This window comes from Falco punctatus, assembly GCF_963210335.1.
Source record: "Falco punctatus genome assembly, chromosome: 1".
Lineage (NCBI taxonomy): Eukaryota > Metazoa > Chordata > Aves > Falconiformes > Falconidae > Falco > Falco punctatus.
The window spans coordinates 70,271,817-70,296,550 of record NC_137580.1 but is presented as its reverse complement, the minus strand read 5'-3'; the positions used below and the strand labels follow the sequence as shown (position 1 = coordinate 70,296,550).

The 24,734-nt window shown below is 39.0% G+C and overlaps 1 protein-coding gene across 4 annotated transcripts in view; it reads left to right on the top strand.

Annotated features, from left to right (window-relative positions):
- BANK1 (B cell scaffold protein with ankyrin repeats 1) overlaps positions 1-24,734 on the top strand; it is a 167,161-nt gene that overhangs the window by 46,046 nt on the left and 96,381 nt on the right. For all 4 annotated transcript variants that reach the window (XM_080386518.1, XM_080386519.1, XM_080386517.1 and 1 more), the window contains 4 exons: positions 309-447; positions 2,471-2,613; positions 9,758-9,878; positions 18,654-18,850. In XM_080386518.1, the coding sequence (XP_080242644.1) occupies positions 309-447; positions 2,471-2,613; positions 9,758-9,878; positions 18,654-18,850 (600 nt within the window). The remainder of the gene's footprint in view (positions 1-308; positions 448-2,470; positions 2,614-9,757; positions 9,879-18,653; positions 18,851-24,734) is intronic.

The following is a 24,734-nucleotide window of genomic DNA, read 5'->3' as shown; positions in this document are numbered from 1 at the left end:
ATTAGGCTGAATGTCATTCTCTTGGACTATAAAGTAGAATGTTCTTAGAAAACATAACAGTTCAGCTACATATGTATTTAAAATACTGTCTTAAAATTTTGTGAGATAAGATGAATTTAAAATACTACATTAATTGTGTCATTTATGTAAGTAAAATACTAAAGTATAACACTGAGATGGCAGCATGTTTTGGTATTACTGTTTTTTTGTATGAAGGAACTTTTCTTCCCAGTTATGTTTTCATTTGCATTTTACACTTCCAGTATAATTTTCTGAAGGACTAACAAGAACATATTTTAATTTTATAGAATCCTGGTGAAATATTCATTCTGTTGAAAGATGAAATAGATGATGAAACATTAGAAATTGAATTCATAGCAGGTAATAAACGAATTAGGACGCAGCCAACCTCTTGGAATAAAAAGGTCAAGTACGTGAAAGCCTTAGGTAAGAAAAACTTTCTTTAAGTAAACAGAAAACTTTGGGCTCACATCACTTTTTCTGATAAGTAGTTTTACTTCCCGCTATTTTGTAGGTGTTTCCTGTACATGGGTTTTGCACACAGAACATTTATTAATAATGCAGAGAAGAAAGGCCTTGTGATTTATGGGAAACTAGGTTCTCTTAGGTTGTTTTTGTGTGGTTAAATGGCAGGTGGCAGTCTTAAAATGTCACTGATTAGTCACAGGTTAACATTCTTCAAAATTACTGCCATAAAATGCAAAGCTAATATTCTTTTCTTATTACTCCATTACTAAAATGTTTCATTTGGTGTTTAATGCAGTAAATTTGGTTATATTCCTCTCTATAATTCTTACTGATTAGGAAATAATTTCTTTTCTTTGTTTGTATCCATGCCATTTCTCTGTATCACTCAGCTCTGCTGGTTTCTAATGATTTTTTCAACTGCTTCATCTATAACTAGTTGTCAACAGTTTTAGCTATGTAACAACAGTTTCTTTTAGAAGGTCTGTGCAGATTTAAGTGCCACATCTATCCCTACTCACATGATGTGAGTTAAGAATTAAAAAAATTTTCACCTAAGTATTTAGAGTGTAGCTTGCTACTGCACTGCATGCTGTGAATTCGCAAAAGAACTTAAATTTTATTCTAAAAGCATTAGAATACAACATTAGATAGAAGAAATATATATGTATAGGCTACAATTTTCAACAGTGGCTTCTTGGAATTACATTTGGGTAATTCTGTGGTCTGATTTTCATCCAGAACAGTCTCCTGAGGTGACAGCCACATATGATCTGAGGTTTTTTTATCACTGTGATCGTGCAGAGAGTTTGTTTTTAGAGACCTGATTGGGAAGTACATGACCAACAGGAAACTTTCATCTGTAACTGATTTCAGAGGAGAGCTGAAATCCTCATTCACAGATCTTGAAAGATTCTTCCAGAATTATACTTTGAGAACATTGTTGATTACAGTGAGGTTTCTATAGTGCATGAGGAAATAAAATATGAACAGTAAATGAAATACTGTGAAAAATCTGGCAGAGACCTGCAGCCCAAGTTTCATTTTGTTTCTTATATTATTGGTATTTAATGCTTCCCTCTGTAAGCATTTTTCTGTTCCAAAATCTGGAAAAGTTGGAAGTTAGGGAGTACCCTTTTTTAATAAGAGTTCAGCTGACCAAAAAATGTTTTTGGTTTGTTGTTTTTATTAAAAAATGCATTTGATCAGTTTCCATTTGAGTGATTTAAGGTGATGTTCGATTTGTTTCGTTTCTTTGGCCCTATTACTCTTCTCCATTTTCAGGATTGCGCATTTTTATTGCTCTTCTGTGGGCAGAGTTTGAATTTTAAGGAAACTGTGCTAGTGCTGGTATGGTACAGCAGGATGCCTGGCACAATGAATACTAACGAATTATAAAATGTGCTCATGAAAGGGGCTTATGCTGCGTACACAGAGCAAGTTACACTTAAGTAACGACAGACTGTACAAATGCCTGTTTCCTTTGGTTTTACTAGGTAAACAACTGGAATGGAAATAATTACACTGCAATTTCTGCAGCCTAGTTCAAATCCAATTTTGAGAACCTTGTCTGCAATTAAGAAAAATGTTTCAAAAGATGAAGAGCAATTCCACTATTTGTAATAAATGAACTTTTCCTTAGTTTGTAGGCATAGGGGATCTGTTTATAGGTCATCAGTATATCAAAGGGAAGTTGGAAATTTGAAGCATGCTCTTTTCATCTCCTTTCTAACGTGAAGCAATACTGTAGCTTTGTTTTATACAGATTTACAGATATGTATTTTCTTCTGTCAGCTTTTTAATGTTAGACTGAAAGACCTGGATAAAAAACTGATTACACTGAATCATGTGTGAAATGCAAATCCATTTAATTGACTCTATGCATTTTCTGTGGTATTTTCCTGTTCTTTTACTTATTCCCCAAGACCTCTGGTCTGGGACTGTAAAATATTTTCAGCTACTGTTCTGATTTGTGTTTTAAAAGATTTTTGTGCTGGCCCTGTACATATAAATGTCTACTGTGGGGGAGTCATTAAGACCACAGCGCAGATAGAGTACTATACTGCACTAGAGGAGATTGAGCACATTTTCAAGAAGGTGGCTGACCCAATAGCTTTCACTTGTCAGGTAAGTTGACTTCTGCATTTTTAATTAAAAAATACAATATAAGTGCCTGCATGAGCTAAGAGATAATGCACAATCTTTTGATTGCACAGTAATGAGTAATGGCTCAGTAACAGGTTTAGGATTACAGAGGCCTGTCTTTTGAGATGTCTAGTTGTAAGCAAGTGAAAACAAATTTTCTCTTTTCTTGTTTTTGTATAGAAAGTAATATAAACATTCTTTGTGCTGTATATGCCTAGTGGACAATATCCTGCATTACAGAGAATGAAAATAATAACAGTAGCAATGTCCCTCTCCATTTAAAGTGCCCTTTTTAGTATGTTCTAAGACCAATAGAAGCAAGTAATCTTAAATCACATTGTATTTGGAGGGTTATTATTCATTCACGGTCAAGCAGGATTTTTCTGGCATAGTTTGTATGGGAGACAGTAGGTTGCTATTCATATAGAGTACATTTACAGCTGCTGAATTATCATTCATGTGGTTTGCTGGTTGCCATGCAGATTCTTTGCATATATTTAGAAGAATTCAGGTTTTGAGCTGGGTTTCAAATCAGCACAGCAGGCTGCAGTGCTCTGCAACGTGTCCTTTGCCAATAGCACATACAAAATAATAAGAAAAGAAAGCATCTATTAAGAAAAGACAGAATCTCAGTTATCATTTGTTGAATGGTGGATAGCCCAAGCAGACTTGTCATGATGTCTATATTGTAACTGCAAAGCCAGAACAAAAATAATGGTCTGTGTTTCCAGTGCAGACAGTCTCATTTTCCTGTGACAAATCTACCTTATCTACCACCTCAGGCATTACACTCGTAACGAAAGGATTAATAAAAAATGATGTATTGCAATATTAGTGTTCTATTAAGGGTGGGGGTAGATTCCTTCCCAGTACAAGTCACTTCTGTTTTAAGAAAACAGGCTATTGCACAAGAAAAATAGTGCAACTCCAAGTACAAATGCATTTTTAATATCCATCATTCTTTAGCCTGTGTTTTGAAGGACATCAAAGTAAGCTTCTAACAGGTTTCATTTACAATTTCATGCGTAAGAAATATCATAATGATTAAAAAAATTATAATTAACATGGTAACCTAGATACCTACAACACACCTGGTACTTCCACTGGAGAATTATTTGCGTTATTCAGGAGTTTGACCCTTCATTTAACCAGCATGACTAATATTTAGTAAGACACATGCAATTCAAATTATATTCAAATGCAAAAATAATTCTAGGCAGAGCAATAGTGCACACCAGGAAATACAGCTGTAGGTTGTGACTGCCAGGTATGTTTAACAATTTCCTCAGCTTTACTCATCTGGATAATAAGCAAGGGTTTAAATGAGGCGATGCTGTTTGCCTGCTCTTAATTTTTTGGTTTTAGCATCTGAAAAGTTAATACCAAGAAGATATTTATAATTGGATAAGTTTTACAATCCACACAATATAATGGCTGCTCTGTGGGGAAGTATACTAATGGTAATTCTTTTGTAAGTGTACATATGTGTTGGAAGATTTGTCATCACACTTAACGTCACCTGCTGGGCCACAGAATGAGGTAAACTAACTAGCTAGATAGCTAAAGTATTTCCACAAACTTTTAAAATACTTTAAGCTCCCATGTAAACCTGATTTAATGGCAATAAGATAGATCATAAAGATGCAATTTACATAACATGAATTACCTTAATCTTTAAAAATATGTTCACACAAGGAAAAACAAAACAGACTTGATAGTAATTAAATTCCTGTCAAGTAGCAGGAGTAGTAGTAACTTTTATTTAGCCAGGGTAATTAAAACCTTTGAGACTATCAGCTTATTTGCAAAAGTATCTGGGGGGCAACAGTGCAAAGTAACAATCAAACGCAATGGAAAACAAAATTAAAATAAAATAGAAAAGCTTACAGCAATTATTGATCAAAGCAATATTACTCCGTGGTTCAAAGAAAAATTCAAGATTTTCACAAATGCTTGCAATCTGAGAAATATCTCCTTATTAGAATTCTGTGATGAAAGCAAATTGCTACAGTAATGCATACCAAACCCACAGTGCTTTGGTAAAATGCTTTCATTGTACTGTATATTGTGTTGCCAACCCTTCCAGCTAGTTTGAGGTGCTATTGTTGTTAAGATTATTTTCCCTTTCTCCACTTTGTCCTCCAGTAAAGCCAAGCAGATAAACAAAACCCAACACATAGGCTTACAGCTAATCCATTCCTTTTACTGATGGTCGGGACAGTTCATATATCTTAGTGGGAGACCAACGAAGTGTGGTACTGTTGCATTTGTGAATTCTTCCTGTCAGAGAGCAATTAAAGATTAACATTGGCCACATTTCAGATTAAACATATTCTAAGGTTTTTACAAATTACATTTTTGGATTAAATTCTTTGCCACATCTGTTCGGTTGTAATTTTCTGTGTTGCGAATTTTTCTGAATTTAGAAGTCATTTATCAACATTAGCAAGACATTTAAACAACTGAATAAATATTTAAAATGTAAGGAAATAAATAGAGTAAAAAATGAAGTAAGTTTATTTGCATAAGCTTTTCAAGAAAAAAACTCTGACATTTTATAGTAAAGTAGGAAGTGCTGGGGTCATAATAACTGAATCATAATGCTCAATGAACTTGCTATCAGGACATATGAGGGTGGGTGTTGGCTAAAGGCTGTGAATTTTTTTGTTCTCTTGTTTTCTTATAATTCTGCATTAAAGAAGCTGTCTTAGGGAGTTTCTGTAATAACCCAGTGTACAGACTGATTTTAAGGTTCTTATAATTCATAAATAAACTTTTTCATATCTTTTTTTACTTTTTATCAACTTCTTATTTCAGCATTCTGCTGGATTTACATGGTGTATTGATTTTTCTCTCAGACGTTCTACTAAATGCAACTATTGATTCAATTAGTTAGTGTTGGGGTTTCCTGGTACAGATTTCTTAGGTTTTTAAAAAAAATTGAAAATATGGTCATATCCTTATTACTGAAATTAATGATTGATAAGGTTCATGTTTGTTTGAGTGACTTAGAATATCTAGAGATTCAGAAAGTCTGTGTGACAAGCTTTGACGGAATAGTACTGCTATGATTTTAAGAGACTTGATGACTATGATAAAAACATCCTTTAAGATATCAAACAGGATTCCGGTTACAGTGTATGTTGAAAAAGAAGAAGGAAAATAAATTGCAGATCCTCTATGGAAACTTGTAAGAAAACACTACATGACTTACGTGGTCATATTATGTATGCGCCTTTACCTGATCCCCAAAGATAATTTGAACCTTCTTAATGTTTCAATCTTCTAAGCCATGTCAGCAGCAGTTACTTTAAAATGTTTCTTTATTTTCCTCTAGGTATGAAATCTCTCCATGTTCTGTCAGTGGCTAAAACTGTCAGAAAAGCCTAAGTGATTTTTTAAGTCTAGCCCATTCTTTTTGGCAGAAGTAATCTAGATATTGAAGCGCATATAAAGTAGTGTCTGATATATAAGAACTACTGAAAGAGTTCATCTTTATGTAAATCTAACCTTGTTAGTACTGCTAAAGCCAGCAAGAAGTATGTTAATTTACTGGCTGTGTGTGCTGTGTTTCAGTGGCACATATTTTCAGGCTTTGTTAGCAGTTATTGAAGAATGTAGACCATCTCATTCACAAAAGTAGCAAGCTATGTGCTTCATTTCCTTTTTCAAGGATGTTTTTGGCAGCCCATGTGTGATGGTCAGCAGTTGGGGCTCCTCTGTTGCATACAGCTGTGTCATGTTGCTGTGAAAAGGGAGCGAAGGAATGCAGGTAGTGCCTACACCTGAGGAGGTGGTACTGAGTGAGGAGGACAAGCTACTGGTGATGAGCTCTAGGGCAGGTAGTAGCACTTGCAGAAGGACCAAGATTGAAAGGTGGAGCAAAGAGCAGCTGGCTGTGCTTCAGAGACCATAAGGATTACCTACAAACTCACTAGCTTAATTCTGAGTGGCTCCTGGAAATAACTTGTCTGCAAGAACACAAGGAGAAAGTAGTGCTTTTACTTCTTTTCTGTCATGTTTTAAATCAATATTCAGATAAAATGTGGACTTCCTGAAACTCCTGAATGGCTCAGTGTTCCCTTGCAGTGTGCTTAACTTTAAATACAGTTCTACTTCCCTTGGCTTTGGTGAAGATTCAGCATGAACTTCAGGCATGTACTGTTGGGATTTCTTGGGAAGATTTCACGGGCCTTTAGAGACTTGTGTAGGGTGCATCAAAATATGTAAATGCAGTTTACTTAGAGTCTGTGAGTGCTTTGGAGCAGGAATAGGCAGTAAAGTAAAATTCTCTAAACTGAATTCCTTCTTGGGGGAAGTGAGCTTTGTGTTGGTATGGAGCTAGATAGTGCTAGATACTATTGCTAGTTAGGTTTCGCTGTTGTTTCTGCTGTTATCTTCACTTAAGTACTGGAACAAGTGCTCCTGTATGTGAGACAAAAGGCATCAACGTAGACTTTTAAAAATAACTAACCTAGATTTTCCTGCTGTGCCTTTGTTGCAGAGTAGCAGAACAAAGCTCCTCGTTATGGTTTAGTTAACAAGATAGCTTGTTAAATCATTGCTTGAGCCTTCAGATTTTAGATCCCTGAAGTAAGAGAAAAAAAAATATGAGGTGGAAAACTTTGAGCAAATTGCACTAATAACTGTGTATAAGAAGTGTATTGTGCCTGACTTGGAAATCATAGGAATGTATAGACAGGCCATTGGAAGGCAGGCCTGTTAAAGCATGAGAAAATTAACTGTAAATTAGTCTGTTCCCTTTGGGAGATCAGTCAGTCTAACTTCTGTCTCAGCAGCTTGTCAAAATTGAGTTAGCCTGATGTAGTTAAGCCATGCAACTGTTTATGGCCTTGAAAAATTTGCTGCAAGTTCCTGAAGTTGTGCATTCTCATTTCAAGAACTTGCTCGATCTCGGATTGTGAAACATTGTTTTATCCCATGTAAATTTGGTTGTCTGAGTGCAAAATAAGAGCTAAACACTCCTCAGGTACTTCTCTACCAGATTTCTGCCTGAATAAAAGGGAGAAGGAAAGGTTCCTGCCTCAGGTCATTAAAAAGCAGAGGAGCTTTGCTGGCAAGATTAACGAGCATGCTTGCTGAAAAGAGGCTGTAGGGTGTTTATTTGGCTTTGATATACAAGACAGTCTGAAATGGATTTGGTTTGAAATTGCTCCTTGAGCATTTCAGGACAGATTATAAGAGGCAGGTGGTGTTGGGGTGTTTTTACTTTGTTCATTTTCTTTTGAACAGGGAAGGCTAGATAGGTAGGGGTATGGAATGTGTAAGGGGTATCCCTGCTATTTTAAAAGGAAATTATAAATATTACTTCAAGTTCAGTTTGTCTAGAAACCCACCTATATGTTTATTCTCTATGTACTGGAATTTCTGCTATACAGTTGTTTCAGTGAATACCAGTGGGTTTGAGCCTCTTTCTTCATGGCACAGTACCTGCACATACTCTCATCTGAGACAGTTCCTATGTTATTACTTCTCTTTGTCCTACTCTAGATTGAACTCTGTTAAGGTGGTACCAATGATGATATTGTATCTAAGAAGACCTACTTGGAATAAGAGAGAATAGTATGGTTTCCTAACTGAATTACTCCCCTTGATTTTTAAATGTGGTATTCATGTTAATAGGATTTTTTTTTCTTAGATATTTGGGAGGTTTTGCATATCCTTTCTCAATTCACACTGTAAGTCTGGTACTCCAATTAGATCTTTGTTCTAGAACAAGTCTTCAAGATTTTTTTTTCTAGGTAGAGTCTTTTTTTATAATACTTACTGCTTTGGTTACTGAGGACTAAATTATGTATTCGTAATTATTGAGTAACAAATACAGAGAATATAATTCAGCAGTACAGAAAGGGTGAATTATGGAAAGAAATAGGTGACAGGTTACTAAATGTGATGAATTTGATGTGTCATAATCAATATTGGAAGGCCTACTATCAATTACGGGAAAAATAATCATTTTATTATTGGTAGCTCCCTATCTGCGCAAACTTGTCTTCTAATTCTGGCTAGGACTCGGCTGAAAATTGTATCTTGCCTGTGTACTCGACATTTTCTGATCATGTCACACTTATTTTCTTACTCACTTTTAACAGCCTCAGGAATTAAACTTTGTGTTTCATCAGTAGACCCCTCTGTCCTTTTCTTCTCAGCATGTCAGTCACAGAGTTTCTTTTTAAGTTTATATGCTAAGTGTATCTGCAGATATTCCCTGTTAGTGATCCCAGAATTGTCTTGACCAGAAACAGTTCAACTGTGGAAAGGCAACCTTTAACACACAGCTGCTGCCATCTGACCGGAGTATGAGCATGGATGGCCATCAATGAGCATCTTTTGGCACCCAGTGCAGCACAGACTGGACTAGTGCCATAGTAAACAGTGTAAAATAACCTTACTGCTCAAATCTCTGTAGTCGTGCTTATCATGTAGTCTCCTATCACACCAAGCAAACAAACTTAATTATGGCTGCCTTGAGAGTCATTAGGAATAGATCTTGGCCTTCTCTCCAGAAAGATCTTGTGGCAAGTCAGTGAGGATTTCTCATGTCTAAAGACTATGTATTTAATAGGAAGCTAATTTCACTGGTTGCTATCAGTTCTTAATCTATCAGCAATGTTAGGCCTCTGCAGATTGAATTGAAGCCGTTTCCTACCTACCAAAGTACACAATCTTAATGTAAAGATTTTGGGTAACAGAAGGCTACTGAAGTCAACTCATCCTGAATTACTGCTGTAGTAAGACCTTGGATTTATTGGCGACTCGCGTCTGTCAGAACAGTTCCTGGTTATCACCCAGCGTTGTTGTACACAGCTAAATCAAGAAATAATCATCCTGTCCTTACCCTTCATTCAGAAGTTTTTAGTCATGGCTGAACTTCGTAAGTTGTTATAGCTGGTTTTCTTCAGTTGGATTGTGTTACCATGATCCTTCTTCTATCTATACCGGTATCTCTTCTGTAGCTTTCAGAAACTGCTTCTCTTACTAAAAGTGAACTTGTAATAACACTGTTTTCATTCATTTGATTCAGCAGCACTCTGAGGATAAAGCTAAAAACATATGCAATAAATAAACTAATTTTTTTTCTTTGATTTTTTCTTATTTTAAACAGGCTTTTAAATTTTCTTCTGTAGAGAAGCTGGACAATGTTCTGACTTGGTTATTGAAAAGCAAAATATCTACTTATAAATTCAGCCCATTCCAAAGTGAAGAAGAGCACCATCAACAAACTAGTAAGTCACTTGTATGCATTGATTTTTATTGCTGATGCTATGGTTATTACTTACATATGTTAATAAGACAATCATTAAGTATTTAAATCCACTAGTGAAATGGAGGAATCCACAATAAAGACAACATAGCAAGGAAAAGTGGAACAAAGAATTCTATAAATCATTACTTTGAGACTCATATGTATTTATAATTGTCTGGATGTTTTTTAGCTTTAGACAAATTGACAAATTTGCAGCTGAGAAAATTTATATTTGCAGAGAAAATGGGCAGTAAGAGACCTAAAGAGATTATAGAATCACAGCATAGTCAGGGTCGAAAAGGACCTCTGCAGGTCAACTAGTCCAGCCCCGCTACTAAAGCAGGTTTACCTAAGCAGGTTTCACAAAGCTGTGTCCAGGTGGGTTTTGAAAAGAAACAGATGGGGCTTTAAGTATTTATTTGGTTTAATTGATATTGACACTGTAGAAGTCATTTTAACTGTCTATTTAAATTGCTAAAAAAGAAGTAATGTTCTGTGTCAATAATTTGGGAAATAAGAAGGATGTCTTCTAAGAGCTGCAGAAATATCACTTTAGGCTCTTGTTTGCTTACTGCAATTTTATGAAAATTCCCACAGACTAAGACAGTACTACAATACTGTAATATTAGATTTTCTGCTTTTTTTATAGCTGAGGTGTTCTAGAACCCTCTGCAGAGAATATCAGAGAAGGGAATATCACATGACAAAACATACAAAACAGCAGTTCCCTCTTAACCTTGTGCATGTCAACTAAAACTTTAATTAAGACAAGCACTGGCCTCAAAGTTAGTTGAAAGTTGAAGAAGCCACCTTAATGCACTTAAAAATATGCCACTTGTCACTTTATCTTTAACCTTTCCTTCCTGCTTATGATCACTAGCTAACTAGTTCTTAGTGTAGGTTCCAAACAACAGCAGCTTTTCTCTTTTAACGTTCTTCATTAAAAGACTGCTACTGAGTAAAAGTGGCTCGTTTCTAGTTACCCTGATCACTACTACTTTTGTTCAGTTCTATATATTTAGCTGAAATGTATCAGTTGTTCCAGTTTCACAGCTGATAAAAGTTCAGCAATTTTCCCCAATTCAGTTTGTCACACAATTCAGTGTGACAAACTTGCAAGTTCAAGAATGTTTTTTTCTGCCTGAAGCATGTGTGCTTTCAGATAATTACAGCCTCTTCCTACATGTATAATACAAAACTTCAGTTAAAGCAGTTAAACACGGTATGGTGGAAATTTCTTTACATTAGAACATTAATTTTGTCTTAAGAGCTCACTGAATTTTGTGAATTGGCAATTAAGTGAGCAAATACAATTAAAAAAAAACCCCAAACCCCAACCAAAATCAAATGCAAATAGATCTTGTAGTCGATTATTCTTACCTGTTAATTTTGACACTGGTACCCTTAGTTACCATTGACTTTTGCTGTAGAACCTGAAAGAAAGAGGTAACTTCTTCACCTTTGTCAGGTGGCGGGAGGGAATTAAACAGTGGTGCCTCTTTTCAGAATGAGGGCACAAAGAAAGACCAGTAGCCTTCAATCATCTCTTGTGAGGTCATTAACCTTACTATATTTTTTAATTAATCAAATATGTATTTAGGGGAGGAATTTGAGAGGTCAAGTCCAACAACATCCTTTTCCCCTCGCTGCTTGGGTGTCAAATCCATTTTCTTATACAGGGCAGAGAATGGTAACTGGTACCACAGCTGCATGCAAAATGGGCATTGAAGTGTTCTTGAGGTTGCTGAGGGAACAGCAGCCATCTTAGCTGTTGGTATAGTATTTGCCAAGAGAACAATTGTATCAGGATGGCCTCAAGTAGTTCAATAGTTCAGAGTTTTCTATCAGCAAGACTTGGAAAGTTTGGCCCTTGAAGGTTGCGTCCTACTTTGTGTAAGTGCAGGGTGCTGCTGGTTGTTGCCTGAAAAGGCTTCGTGAATCAGAGTGTTTAAAGCTGTCTTAAATTGGTGGAGCTCAGTATGGTCGTCTGATGGTACTCACAATAACTTTTTGCCTTGTGTCACAACTTGATGGTACCAGGCTTTTGTGTAATGGTCAAGAAATTAAATCTGTCCATTTGTACCACTCAATAAAGCCTTTGCATGCATCTGCACTAATGGACAACCAATCCCACATGACACTGAAACAAGATATGAAGGTCCTCCCTTTGAGAGTAAGGCTGGTGGTGCTGTAGCAACTGAAGATGACGTGAGATTAGTACCTGAGGATAGAGGGCTTGCTTATTTTCTGTATTTTCAATATACCACCGTATAGTGATACCTAGAAAAGATGTAATTATGAGGCATTTAGTGGGTGGAGGGGCAAGGTGACAAGTCAGGGGCCTCCTAATCCCAGCTGCTGATTTACATGACTAAACAATGCACATCTGTCTTGGACCTGAAGAGACCCTCGTAGTCCAAAATCATTGTGATAATTAAATGAAATGGAATGTCAAAGCCCAGGACCAATAGACAAAGCCGCATACCTGCTTTCCCCACGAGTTTCTGATGTTTGTGTGGCCTTCTCCCTTCAGACCACATGGTATATATGAGCCATCTGTGGGAGGAGCTGGTACAGTTTGATGTCTGAAACTGCTCGTGACTGACTGGAATGCAGAAACAGCAGTCATCATGGCTGTAAGCTTTATCCTCCTACATTGTTCATTGCTGAATCTGTAACTGCAGCAGCAACTGATTAATCTCATGCCTAGCATTAATTCATTGAGTGGAAGGGAAGAGAAGTCTGAACAGAGCTTCTTCCATTTCTAATCAGAACCTTGCTAGTACACAGTCTATGCTGGAGATGGAATATTACCATGTTCAAAAGAAAGCGGTTTAAGTCCAAAGTAAGATACTGGGAATAGTATGATGATGTAGTTCAGTGATGTTTGGATTCCTTAAAGGAAGAGTCACCCCAGGTGGTGTCTTGAGTTACCAGTCTGTATTTCTTGTCGTCAGAATTTTCAGTTGTTCATTTGGGAGTATGGACACCTGGCTGAGGAGAGCATGATGCTGTGGGTTTTTGTTTTTTTTTTAGCTGGGATCACTAGCTTAGGGTGGTAGGACTTGTGTGACAGCAGTCAGCTACTTTCAGATAGCTTTTTGCTCTTAATGCATCTGTACAATAGGAAGCCCCAGAAGCCACGAAGCCACGTGTATGCTCACCTGATGTGCATTTTTTTTCTGGAAGGTGTCCATGCAACCACCCTACCATATGAGGTCTGTGTAGTTCAGATTTCTTTGCACAAGAAAATAGGTCTTTGGGTTCTGCTCATTTTGAGCAGAGCAGAAGCACCAAGAAGTTCAGTAATATCTGAAGGGAAGGACCTGAAACTTTTGAATGTAGTTACACATTGTGATGATCATGTCCACTAGCTAACAGTGATACTAGGTATTGTGTTGCATGGCCTGCAAAAATCTGGATTTTTGTCAATAGTGTATTTTGCTAAGTATTTGTTGGGAAGATCAGCGCATTTATACAGTTACATTACTGAAAAGAAACTGTGTCTACCTTCATGGAAGGCTCATAGCTAAAAAATCCAGTCATAGAAAGCTCAAACTGCATATTTAGCTATGCAAAATATTTCAGGCAGCCAGTTTTACTCAGTTTTACTTGTAATAACAGTGTACCAACAATGGTGCAAATGTGATGATTTTTTTTTTTCACCCGGAGTATTCAATTACTGTTAAAATTACTATTATCCCATCATATTTTGTACTACTGAAACACTTTCAATTCAAGGGTCAGTTATTTATTTATAGATAATACAGCCATATTTATTATAGAAGTGGGTTTCACTATAGTATTCAAATTTTTCTGTAACAATAGATGTTGCAGAGAGATCTCTTGAATGGAATTAGGAGATAGGCTACAATAATTTTGTAATTCCCATGCAACATATGTTATTTGTCCTCTCTGGACTTAGGGTTTTTTTACTTTTGTCTGTTGCACCTGTTTTAAGCATGGTGTGGAAATTCACACTGTGAAAGTAATCTGAATTACTCTGCGAACAGAACTTTCCTTTTAATGCTTATTTTTGAAGTGGATGCCATGAAAAGGTAGGAAAGATGAAATTATTTATGACTATCAGTAGATTTATGTTTTGAGCAAGATTTGTTTCCTGGAATTAACACTTCAATAATTAATTTCAGTCTTTAGATTTAACACAATCCCAAGAAAATAAGGTAAACCCTCTACCTTCTTTTTCAGAGATGTAATAGTGATGCTAGCATTGATGCTTGCTTAACATTAACCTTGTTGGAAATTGCCTTTCAGTCTAAGATCCCATTGGACCGTGTACAAAAATAAAATCCCTCTGCTATTGATTAAAAACAGTCCTTCTTGTATCTGCATGTATGTATGGAATTTTGTTGCATTGTTGCACAAAGTTGCAAACAATAGGTTTGTGTATAGCAATAGCACTTTCCTCAATGGCTCCTTTACCTAAAATCACAACTAGAACCAACATTTTGAGGCTGTATGATATTATGAGAAAGCTCACGAAGCCCAAGATGTTGTGAAGATGTACAGGTTAGATTTATCTGAATACTCATTCTCAAAATAAAAAATAAATAAAACTATTTCTATCTACTGTTCTTGGTCAAATTGCTGTAATATTGTTCATGTGGTGTTAAAAACATTATGTCTTTTTTGAGTATTACGTAAAAGATCTCACTGCTAGTGCTGCTTTTAAAGTTTTCATACCCAAAGACAGCCTTCTATTCTGCTTACTGCAAGAAATAATATTTTTTAAAAAGGTTGTTTTAGGAAATTAATTTATTTCATATATGATTTTTACCATCCTCCATGGCTGGCTGAGGTATTTCATTTGTTAATGATACAGTCTCCTGTAATGTTCCAAGTATGTAAGTGTAGCAGTCCTGCTTGAATATCAAACCTAGCTAGGGATGAGTTGAGTGGTAACCAGGAAAAAGCTTAATTGTGAAGGAGCTGAAGGGATTTTGGAGTTGGTTCTGGGATACCTCTGTTTTGTGTTACTTTGAAAACTGAGATAAAAGCGTAGAACAGGCTTATGAATACCACTGACTTTTTATATTGATGGAGTAATCATAGCATCCAGTCCATTGGTAATAGAGACTTGATTTCCCTTTCAGATTTGTAACCAATTGTTTCAGGTTTCATTAGCATGAGTGGAAATTCTTTTAGATCATGTTATTAATACTTCATGAAGGCTCTTTGTACTGACTATATTTGACCTTCTAGAGTCTGCTAACAGGATGAAGACTGTTGATTAGAGTTCATGTAATTTGCTCTTTAAAGTTAATGCTAAACACCTATTTAATTGCTGGATATCTCAAAAAAAAAAACAAAGAAGCAAAAGACAAGCATTAAGAAAAGCAACTTGATGATTTGTGGATGTTTTTTGAAGTATTAGCTTGGGCTTGGGAACTTTAAGATAATTCTGTGCAATATGTAAAAGTACACTTAGCTTTGATGCTGTTGTCCCAGCCCTAAAATCACTTGCATACTGCTCACATGACTGCTTGTTAAGTTGGTACATGTCTACATCAAGGGTGTGTGGGTGTGTCTGTGTGTCCGTCCCTGCAGTTAGCAAAGTACAGACAAAACCCAGGAAGTCCAAATGGCTATATTCTGGGATAACACTTAGAGTTCTTGTAATTTGTGGTGGGTTGACCTTGGATACCAGGTGCCCACCAAGCTGTTGTATCAGTCCCTTCCTCAGCAGAACAGGAGGGGAGAAAATAAGATGGAAAAAAACCTGCAACAGCAAAAGTCATGCACATGGAAGCAAAGGAAAACAAAAGATGGTATTCTCTCCTTTCCATCAGCAGGCAATGTTCAGCCACTTCCCGGGAAGCAGGGCTTCAGTATGCATAGCAATTGCTCCGAAAGACAGACATTGTACATAACAAATGTGTCATTCCCCCACTTCCTCCTCCTTTCTCTTAGCTTTTATATCTGACCAGATGTCGTACGGTATGGAATATGCCATTGGTCAGTTTGGGTCAGCCGTCCTGGTTACCTCCCCTCTCAAGATCTTGCTCGCTCCTAGCCTACTAGTTGTTGGAGAGCCCATCTTGATGCTGTGTGAGCACTGCTCAGCAGTGGCCAAAACACTGTGTGTTATCAATACCTTTTTAGCTACTGATACAAGCACAGCTCTGTGAGGGCTGCTATGGGGCTCAGCCAGAACAAATACAATCTCCATGCCTTATTCTATACCATTTGCATTATGTTCAGGTCCCACATAACTTCATACATACATATATATGTCTTCTAACCATTCCATTGTCATGAAATTCCTTCTTATCAACACTTAAACCGCATACTTAAACCATCTTTATACCCAACATATGGATTTATACCTTCTCATTAACTACGGTGCCCCATCCTTTAACAGATATTATTCTTCTGTTCCATGAGCATCCTCTTCTTCAGATGTTTACAAAAGGCTATTACTTGAGCCCTGTCTGCCAAGATGGGTACTCAGGACAGGAGAAGTAGTATGTTCAATTGTTGGGTACCAGCACCAGCTTTTTACTATTTACCTGAAAGGAGCTCAACTTCTTGTGTGTAGGAAAGCAACTGGGACAAGAGCAACGTGGCTTGAAACACACAGAACTGAAATGGTTGAGCTTATGTGGTTCCCACCCCTGAGACAGTCAGTTCCAGGTATATTGAACACCCCTCCATGTGAAAGCAAACTGTGACCTGCACTCTGCCAAAGCAGTTGAGAAAAATGCATTGGCAATGTCAGTTGTAGCACACCACTTGGCTGCCTTCAAGTCCAGTTCATATTGGAGCTCTAATGGGTCTGATACAGCAGCACTCAGTGGTGGCATCACTTTATTCAGCCCACTTTGTTCAGACTGTCTGGAGTTGAAGCAATCAAGAAGTTAGAGCAGAAATGGTCAGGTTGAGCACAAGAAATTGCCAGAACTAACTGGTATTCATTAACAGCTCTGAGGAAACAGTAAAATAGCTGTATTTCTAACAGTACTGTGCAATTTTTCAGTTCTGTAGTGCTAGAAGGTGTAATTGTGATTCCAAAACCCAATTTCTCTGCAGACCTGAGAACTAGAAGCAGGTTAATGTGTTGCTTCTACCAGGACAAATTAATAGAAATTGTAACCAAATAAATTTTCTGTAATGTGAAGTCTTGCTTTATAGATTTCTTGTTGGTTTTTTGTAAGAGTCAGCAAACCTGATTAAGTCAGTAATTGCTTGGGTATGGATGAGTAACTGGCCAAAGACAGGAGGCAGGCAGTTGGAAAAAACTTACACTAGTGATACAAAGTATTCAGAGTAGTAAGGAAGAGGGCTAATTGGAAAAAAAAATTATGGGAGGAAAGGCCTTACAAGATTTAGTAATTATGCAGTAAAATGTCAGATGATATTAATTGTAGGTAAAAACAGTGATGCAAGTGGAAAAAGCAGTCCTATGTTGTCATACAAAATAAGAGGCTTTGAGCAGGCTGTTAGCACTGAGAAATAAGACCACGCAGTTCTATGATAACATCAACTTGTTGCTAGGCAGCAGATCAAAAAGCAAATGAATTACTAGGAATTGTTAGAAAAGGAGTAAAGAACAAAACAGGACATAATTATGACAATGCATAAATTACATGGCTCACCCACAAGTTGTCATGTGCAACTCTTTGCCTATCATCTCAAAATAGTTACATTAAAGCTGAAAAAGGTAGAAGAACACTTGGGTGATGGAGTTTATTCTCTGTAAGGCACGATTAAGCAGACTGGATCTCTTCAAGAAAGAAGTTCTGGGAATCAGTAAATCACTTGAAGTGCAGAGAGGGCAGACAGGGATGGAGAATAGGATTAATTTTAGGGACTATCAATTGAACCTAGCAGGAGCCAGGCTCAGAACATACTCGAGGAAGCACTGCTTCATGCAGTGGGTAGTAAAGACCCTGAGGGTGCATGAAGTTGGTGGTGCCTGGGGCAGATTGGATGCATACTTGGAAGAGAGATACGCTGCATGCTGATATATAGACAAATCACTACACAACAAACCACAAGTGGTTATAAAGGAGAGTATTAAGGCAGTGGGAAGTATTGTTTATGCTTGAGCTCTTTTTTGTTGTGGGGGTTTTTTTGGGTGTGGAATTAGAATTAGAATAAAAGACTATGCTGAAATGATTAACTTCACTTTACATTTGTCCCAGTCCTCCAAGCTGAAAAATAAAGTCTGTGATAGAAATTAGTGTTATGCTATTTCAGATAAATCCTAAAAACCATTACCCAATACATTAATCTTTAAATTCTCTGATTTTTCATTACTGGGGTAAGCCAATTTTTGCAAGTCTCTGGGAGACATGGGAATTTTCAGAAATGTCTTTTAATATGAAAACATAGCACCATAAGCCTATAAAAATGTCCCATTCAAATGTCTCAAATTAAAATATTCCTAAAGCATTAAATCGTATACATCTAGAGCAAAAGCATGTTTTGGCTGTAGAATTTTCTTCCCCTTGCAAGAACACTTATTTCTCAATAGAACTAAAGTGTTTAAAATCCCTCTATCAGAAAAAAAAAAGAGATTTCTCAGTTATGCTAAAGGCTTCTTTATTAAAATACTTAAGTGAATTGTAAAACTGTTAGTTGGAGGAATTGTTCCTTGAATGCCAGTTCTGCATTGGCAGTTTGATAACTGTGATTCTGTAGCACTAATATTCAAAGGACTTTTACAAAAGAAGGTGGAAGATGTTCCAAAAAAGCAAAACCGTTCTTATGAAAACTTTGTTTCCATATACAGGTAGCTATTTGGAAGAATTTCCTACTCTCCTTCACTGTGCAGCCAGATTTGGATTAAAGAACCTTGCAACATTTCTACTCAGTTGCCCTGAGGCCTCATGGGCTTGCAAAATAACCAACAAACATGGAGAAGATCCAGCAAATATTGCTGAGAAGCACGGGCACAGGGAACTAAGAAAATTAATCACAGAGTTGTCAGTAAGTCCACATGCTTTTTCATGTCATCTATAACCAGGGACCAGGTGTTGTACTGCTGAGATCCCATAGTAACAACTCTTGTAAAGCCTCATACGTTGTAGTCCTTCTGTCTGAAAATATTATTACACTCCTCCTATCTCAGAAAGGGGTCAAAATGGAGTACAGCCCCTTTCTTTGTACACTGTCATAATGGAGATCCGAGCTTTTGTGCTGATTGAATTTGAGGCATGGAATGGAGGGAGAACAGTGAATCAGAAGTTCCTCCTGTGGCCTAGCTATCTTGGTGCTGTCAGCACCCAATGATTATATTTTAAGTAGTTTAGCCCAACCACCTAGAGTAGGAGATAAAGACTTCTTTCAAAGTCACTTTAGAAATGACTCTGAACTCTCTTAGGATTGCCACTCTTAACCATTCAACAAAGAGTGGTTGCCCTGCCTTGGCTGTCCACTCCACTGTGAAGGAAGGCTAAATTTTAGCACCCTTTGTTAGATGGAGTAAATCTTTCTTCAGCCAGGTATGCAGGAGGAGTTTGGGGTAATAGTTGCCTTTCTGCATGAAAGATAATAATAGAATAACGGTCTGTGTGTAGTTCTAGCATGCAAACTATCGCCAATGAAATCTAACAGAATTGGCAGTATAAAAAGCAATATACTGTAGCAATATTTGAGAGCTTTAACCTGTTTTAAGTCTTTATTGTGTTAATTATAATGTAAGCAAAGATGATAATTCTTGTCCTAGAGGTTTTAAAGCCTAGAGAACAAATCAGGTAAATCATATATCAAAAGAAAAACAAGGTGTGATTGTTAGCATAAGTAAGCCTATGTTGAGAAGACCTGGTGCAGCTTTGCTGATAGTGTCGGGTTTTCTTGTTTTTTTGGTGTTGGATTCCATGTTCACAGACAAATGGTAACAACAGCCATGTCAAGAGTAGAAAATGCAAGGAGTGAAAGCCAGAAGTTTTGCTTTTCTGCTAACCAATCATCTTGATGGATAGACATAAGACCAAAGACAGCACTTGAAGAAATACAATACCTGTCTAGATTATGTAAGGGAGAATGTTTTACATGACTGAGGAGGAAAAGGCAAGAAACCTAAGGGTAGTTTAATGTAGAAAGAGATATCATAAGGAGTGGAAACACTGGCTGACTGAGTTAGTTATTAAAATTCTAGAGCAAGGGCATAGAGATTTGTCAAGTATTTTCTTTGACAGAATTGGTATCTAATGTAAAGGTGTAGGAGAGGGATTGAGAAAACTAAAGACAGGCCTGTCATGATGAGTGGAGAACCATGAGGATAGCTTTAGCGGTGTTTCATGAGTGGTTTAGGTTTGGGTTTTTTTTCAATAGGTTCAAGAGGAAGAAAACTGTAGACCCCAGAGACTGAAAGTAAGGCAGTTTGGCAGTGGTCAAGATGCTGAATGAGAGTGTACTATTTAAATTTTGTTGTTGAACAGCTATTGACACAGGTGCTGAAAAAACTGAGGGTGACAGAATATCTGCAATCTGGTATTTCTCTTTTCTCATGCTATTAAAGAAAGTTCATACCTAATTAAAGATGTGATCTGGTGTTGTCGTGGTTTAACCCTGGCTGGCAACCAAGCACCACACAACCACTCACTCGCTGCCCTCACAGTGGGATGAGAGAGAGGATTGGAAGAGTAAAAGTGAGAAAACTTGTGCATTGAGATAAAAACAGTTTAATAGGTAAAGCAAAAGCTGTACACGCAAGCAAAGTAAAACAAGGAATTCATTCCCCACTCCCCATGGGCAGGCAGGTGTCCAGCCATCCCCAGGAAGGCAGGGCTCTGTCACACATAACAGTTACTTGGAAAGACAAACACCATGATGCTGGATGTCCCCCCCTTCCTCCTTCTTCCCTCCAGATTATATATTCAGCATGACATTATATGGTATGGAATAGCCCTTTGGCTAGTTTGGGTCACCTGTCCCAGCCGTGTCCCCTCCCAGTTCCCTGTGTCACTCCAGCCCTCTGGCTGGCAGGGCCTGAGAAACTGAACAGTCCTTGACTTAGTATCAACATCACCCAGCAACAACTGAAAGCATCAGTGTGCTATCAGCATTGTTCTCACACCAAATCCAAAACACAGCACTGCACCAGCTACCAAGAAAACTAACTCTATCCCAGCTGAAACTAGGGCAGCTGTATTTTCTGAAGTGATAGAATATTTCCTTGTATTTAGTGGACAATTAATCTTATCACAGAATCAGAGAATCACAGAATGGTCAGGGTTGGAAGGGACCTCTGCAGGTCATCTAGTCCAATGCCCCTGCTAAAGCATGTTCACCTAGAGCAGGTTGCACAAAGCCACATCCAGGTGGGTTTTGAATGTCTCCAGAGAAGGAGACTCCACAACTTCTCTGGGCAGCCTGTTCCAGTGCTCTGTCACCCTGAAAGTAAAGGCATTTTTCCTCATGGAAACACAGATGGAACTTCCTGTGTTTCACTCTGTGCCTGTTTCCCCTTGTCCTGTCGCTGGGCACCACTGAAAAGAGCCTGGCCTCATCCTCTTGACACTTGCCCTTAAGATATCTGTGTACATTGATAAGATCCCCTCTCAGTCTTCTCTTCCACAGGCTAAACAGACCCAGCTCTCAGCCTTTCCTCATAAGGGAGATGCTCCAGTCCCCTCATCATCTTCATATCCCTTCACTGGACCCTCTCCAGCAATTCCTCATCACTATTGAACTGGGGAGCCCAGAGCTGGACCCAGCACTCCAGGTGCGGCCTCACCAGGGCAGAGCAGAGGGGGAGGATAAGCTCCCTGGACCTGCTGGCTGCACTCCTCCTAATGCACCCCAGCATGGTACCATTGGCCTTCTTGGCCACCAGGGCACACTGCTGGCTCATGGTCAGCTTGCTGTCCGCCAGGGCTCCCAGGCCCTTCCTTTGCAGAGCTGCCTTCCAGCAGGTCAACCCCAGCCTGTACTGGTGCAGGGGGTTGTTCCTCCCCAGGTGCAGGACCCTACATTTCCCCTTATTGAACTTCATGAGGTTCCCCTCCACCCAGCTCTCTGGCCTGTCCAGGTCTCACTGAATGGCAGCGCAGCCCTCTGGTGTGTCAGCCACTGCTCACAGTTTTGTATCATCAGCAAACTGCTGAGGGTGCACTCAGTCCCCTCATCCAGGTCATTGATGAACAAGTTGAACAGGACTGGACCCAGCACTGACCCCTGGGGCACACCAGTAGCTACAGGTCTCCAGCCAGACTCTGTGCTGCTGATCACAACCTCTGAGCTCTGCCATTCAGCCCGTTCTCAATCCACCTCACTGTCCCTCCTCTAACCCACACCTCCTGAGCTTACCTATGAGGATGTTATGGCAGACAGTGCCAAAAGCCTTGCTGAGGTCAAGTTAGACAACATCCACTGCTCTCCCCTCATCTACTCAGCCAGTTGTTCCATCATAGAAGGCTATTAGATTGGTATGGGATGATTTCCCCTTGGGAATCCATGTTGACTGCTCCTGATGACCTTCTTTTCCTCCACATGCTTCAAGATGACCTCCAGGATGAGTTGTTCCATCACCTTTCCAAGGATGGAGGTGAGGCTGACTGGTCTGTAGTTTCCTGGGTCCCCCTTCTTGCCCTTTTGGAAGACTGGAGTGACACTGGCTTTCCTCCAGTCCTCAGGCTCCTCTCCTGTTATCCATGACCTTTCAAAGATGATGGGGAATGGCTCTAGAGCAATTACATCTGCCAGCTACCTCAGTACTCGGGGGGGTGCATACCACTGGGGATATCAAGTTTGCTTCAGGGATCTCTAACGTGATCCTGCTAAGCCAAGGGCAAGTCTTCCTTTCTCCAGACTTCCTCTCTTGCCTTCAGGGTCTGGGAGACCCAAGGGCTGGCCTTGGCAGTGAAGACTGAAGTGAAGAAGGTATTCAGTACTTCCACCTTCTCTGTGTCCTTTGTCGCCAGGGCACCCACCTCGTTCAGCAGCCTGCCCACATGTTCCCTAGTCATCCTTTTCCTGCTGATATGCTTGAAGAAGCCCTTCTTGCTGTCTTTGACCTCCATCACCAGATTTAATTCCAGATGGACCTTCACCTTTCTCGTCACCTTCCTGCATGTTCTGACCACAACCTTATATTCCGTCCAACTGGCCTGTCCCTTTTTCCACATCCTGTAAATGTCCTCCTTCTGTCTGAGGTTTGCCAGAAGCTCCTTGCTCATCCGCGCAGGCCTTGAGGTGGCTGAGGTGGCTGGCCTTCTGGTACTCATCTTGGGAGGCAGCAAAGGAGCACACATCAGCGCTCTGGTTGGCCTGGCTTATTCCCCAGTTGGAGTCAGTGGCATATGCATTGCCATGCTGGACCCCTCCCCCTGAGCCCTTCAGTTTAAAGCCCACCTTACCAAGCTGGCCAGCCTGCTGCCAAAGCTTCCCTTGCCACTTCTAGACAGGTGGATCTCATCCCTCCTTAACAGGCTACAGTCAAAGAAGTTCCCATGGTCCTAGAAGTGAAACCCCTCATGATGGCACCAGCTGTGAAGCCACAAGTTAGTGTGCGTTACATGTCTATTTCTGGCTGCACCCTTTCCTCTTTCTTGAAAAATGGAAGGGAAGATAACTTGGGCACCAAAATTTTTCACCTGTATGCCCGGGGCTTTATATTCTTCCTTTATTCTGTCCACGTTCTAGCTTGCAGTGTCATTCATGGCCACATGAAAGGGTACCAGAGGATAGTAGTCCATGCTCTTGACCAGTAGTGGTTCACTCTCAGCATTAACTTGGATGTTAGCTCCCAGAAGGCAGCACACCTCACATGACTGCTGGTCAGGCCAGCAGATGGGTGCCTCAGTGCCCCCTAACAGAGAGCCCACTGCAAAGCACCAGATAGTTCTTTTTGCAGTAACCAAGGTGTGCTGCTGGCACAGCATGTCCATGGAGATCTTGCTCATGGGTGTCTATAGCTGCAAAAGCTTCATATTTGTTTCTTGTTGTAATACAGATCTCAAAAGTACTGCAGATCTTTTTTCTGTTGATGGAGGGGCGTTATACTACAGAGGTGATGCTTTTACGTCAGTTTTTGATACAGCAATTGGGATCAAATTTAACTGAAGAAAATGTGATCCTCCTTATTATCCAGCATAAAGATGTCCATAAAACCAGGCTGTCTTCCTGGATCAACATGTTAGTAATTTCACATTCAGAAATTTCTAATTGTTGCTGTTGTGTCCCGGTCATCCTTGCACTGGTCAGAGAGGTCTTCCCAGTAGCAGTCTGATGCCTTCAGCAGTCAGGGCCTTCAGCTCTTGGGGTTTACCAGTTTGCCTTGAAGAGAATGGAACTTAGTTCCCCAGTATCCCTACCTGTCCATCTGGCCAGATGTCATCTTTGCTCATGTACTGCCAGTACGGTACAATGTATTTGTAAAGGCTTGTTAAGAGTAGGCAGAATTTGAATAAGGTGATATTTTAGTTTCAGTGAGATACCTAGATTTCTTTTCTGAGATGGTCGTATGAGTCAAAGGGTTGAGCATGGGAACATAGTTTCCAAGGGTAATTTATCATGTTTAATGAAATGGTTAATTCTGTAGGACATCTGTTTTTTGCACTAGTGTTTTAGAAACTAATCTCCCTGCACTTCAGATGTCTTTGTTTTGCACCCCAGATAGGATTGGAGGCTTCAGAAAATCAGTGATTTTCTTTTTATCCTCAGGAACACAGTCATACTCAACGTCATGATATAGTTTAGAACCTTTGTAAGAGGAGACGTAAGCACATATGGTACCGGCAGACTACAATTAATAGGGCTTGAGAGAGTACGTTACACTTCTTTTTACATGCGTTTTTACATTTTGGTAGACACTGTCAGTGGCAGAAGACAGTTTTGTGAGGGTGTTATATTTCACTCTAAAAGGTGT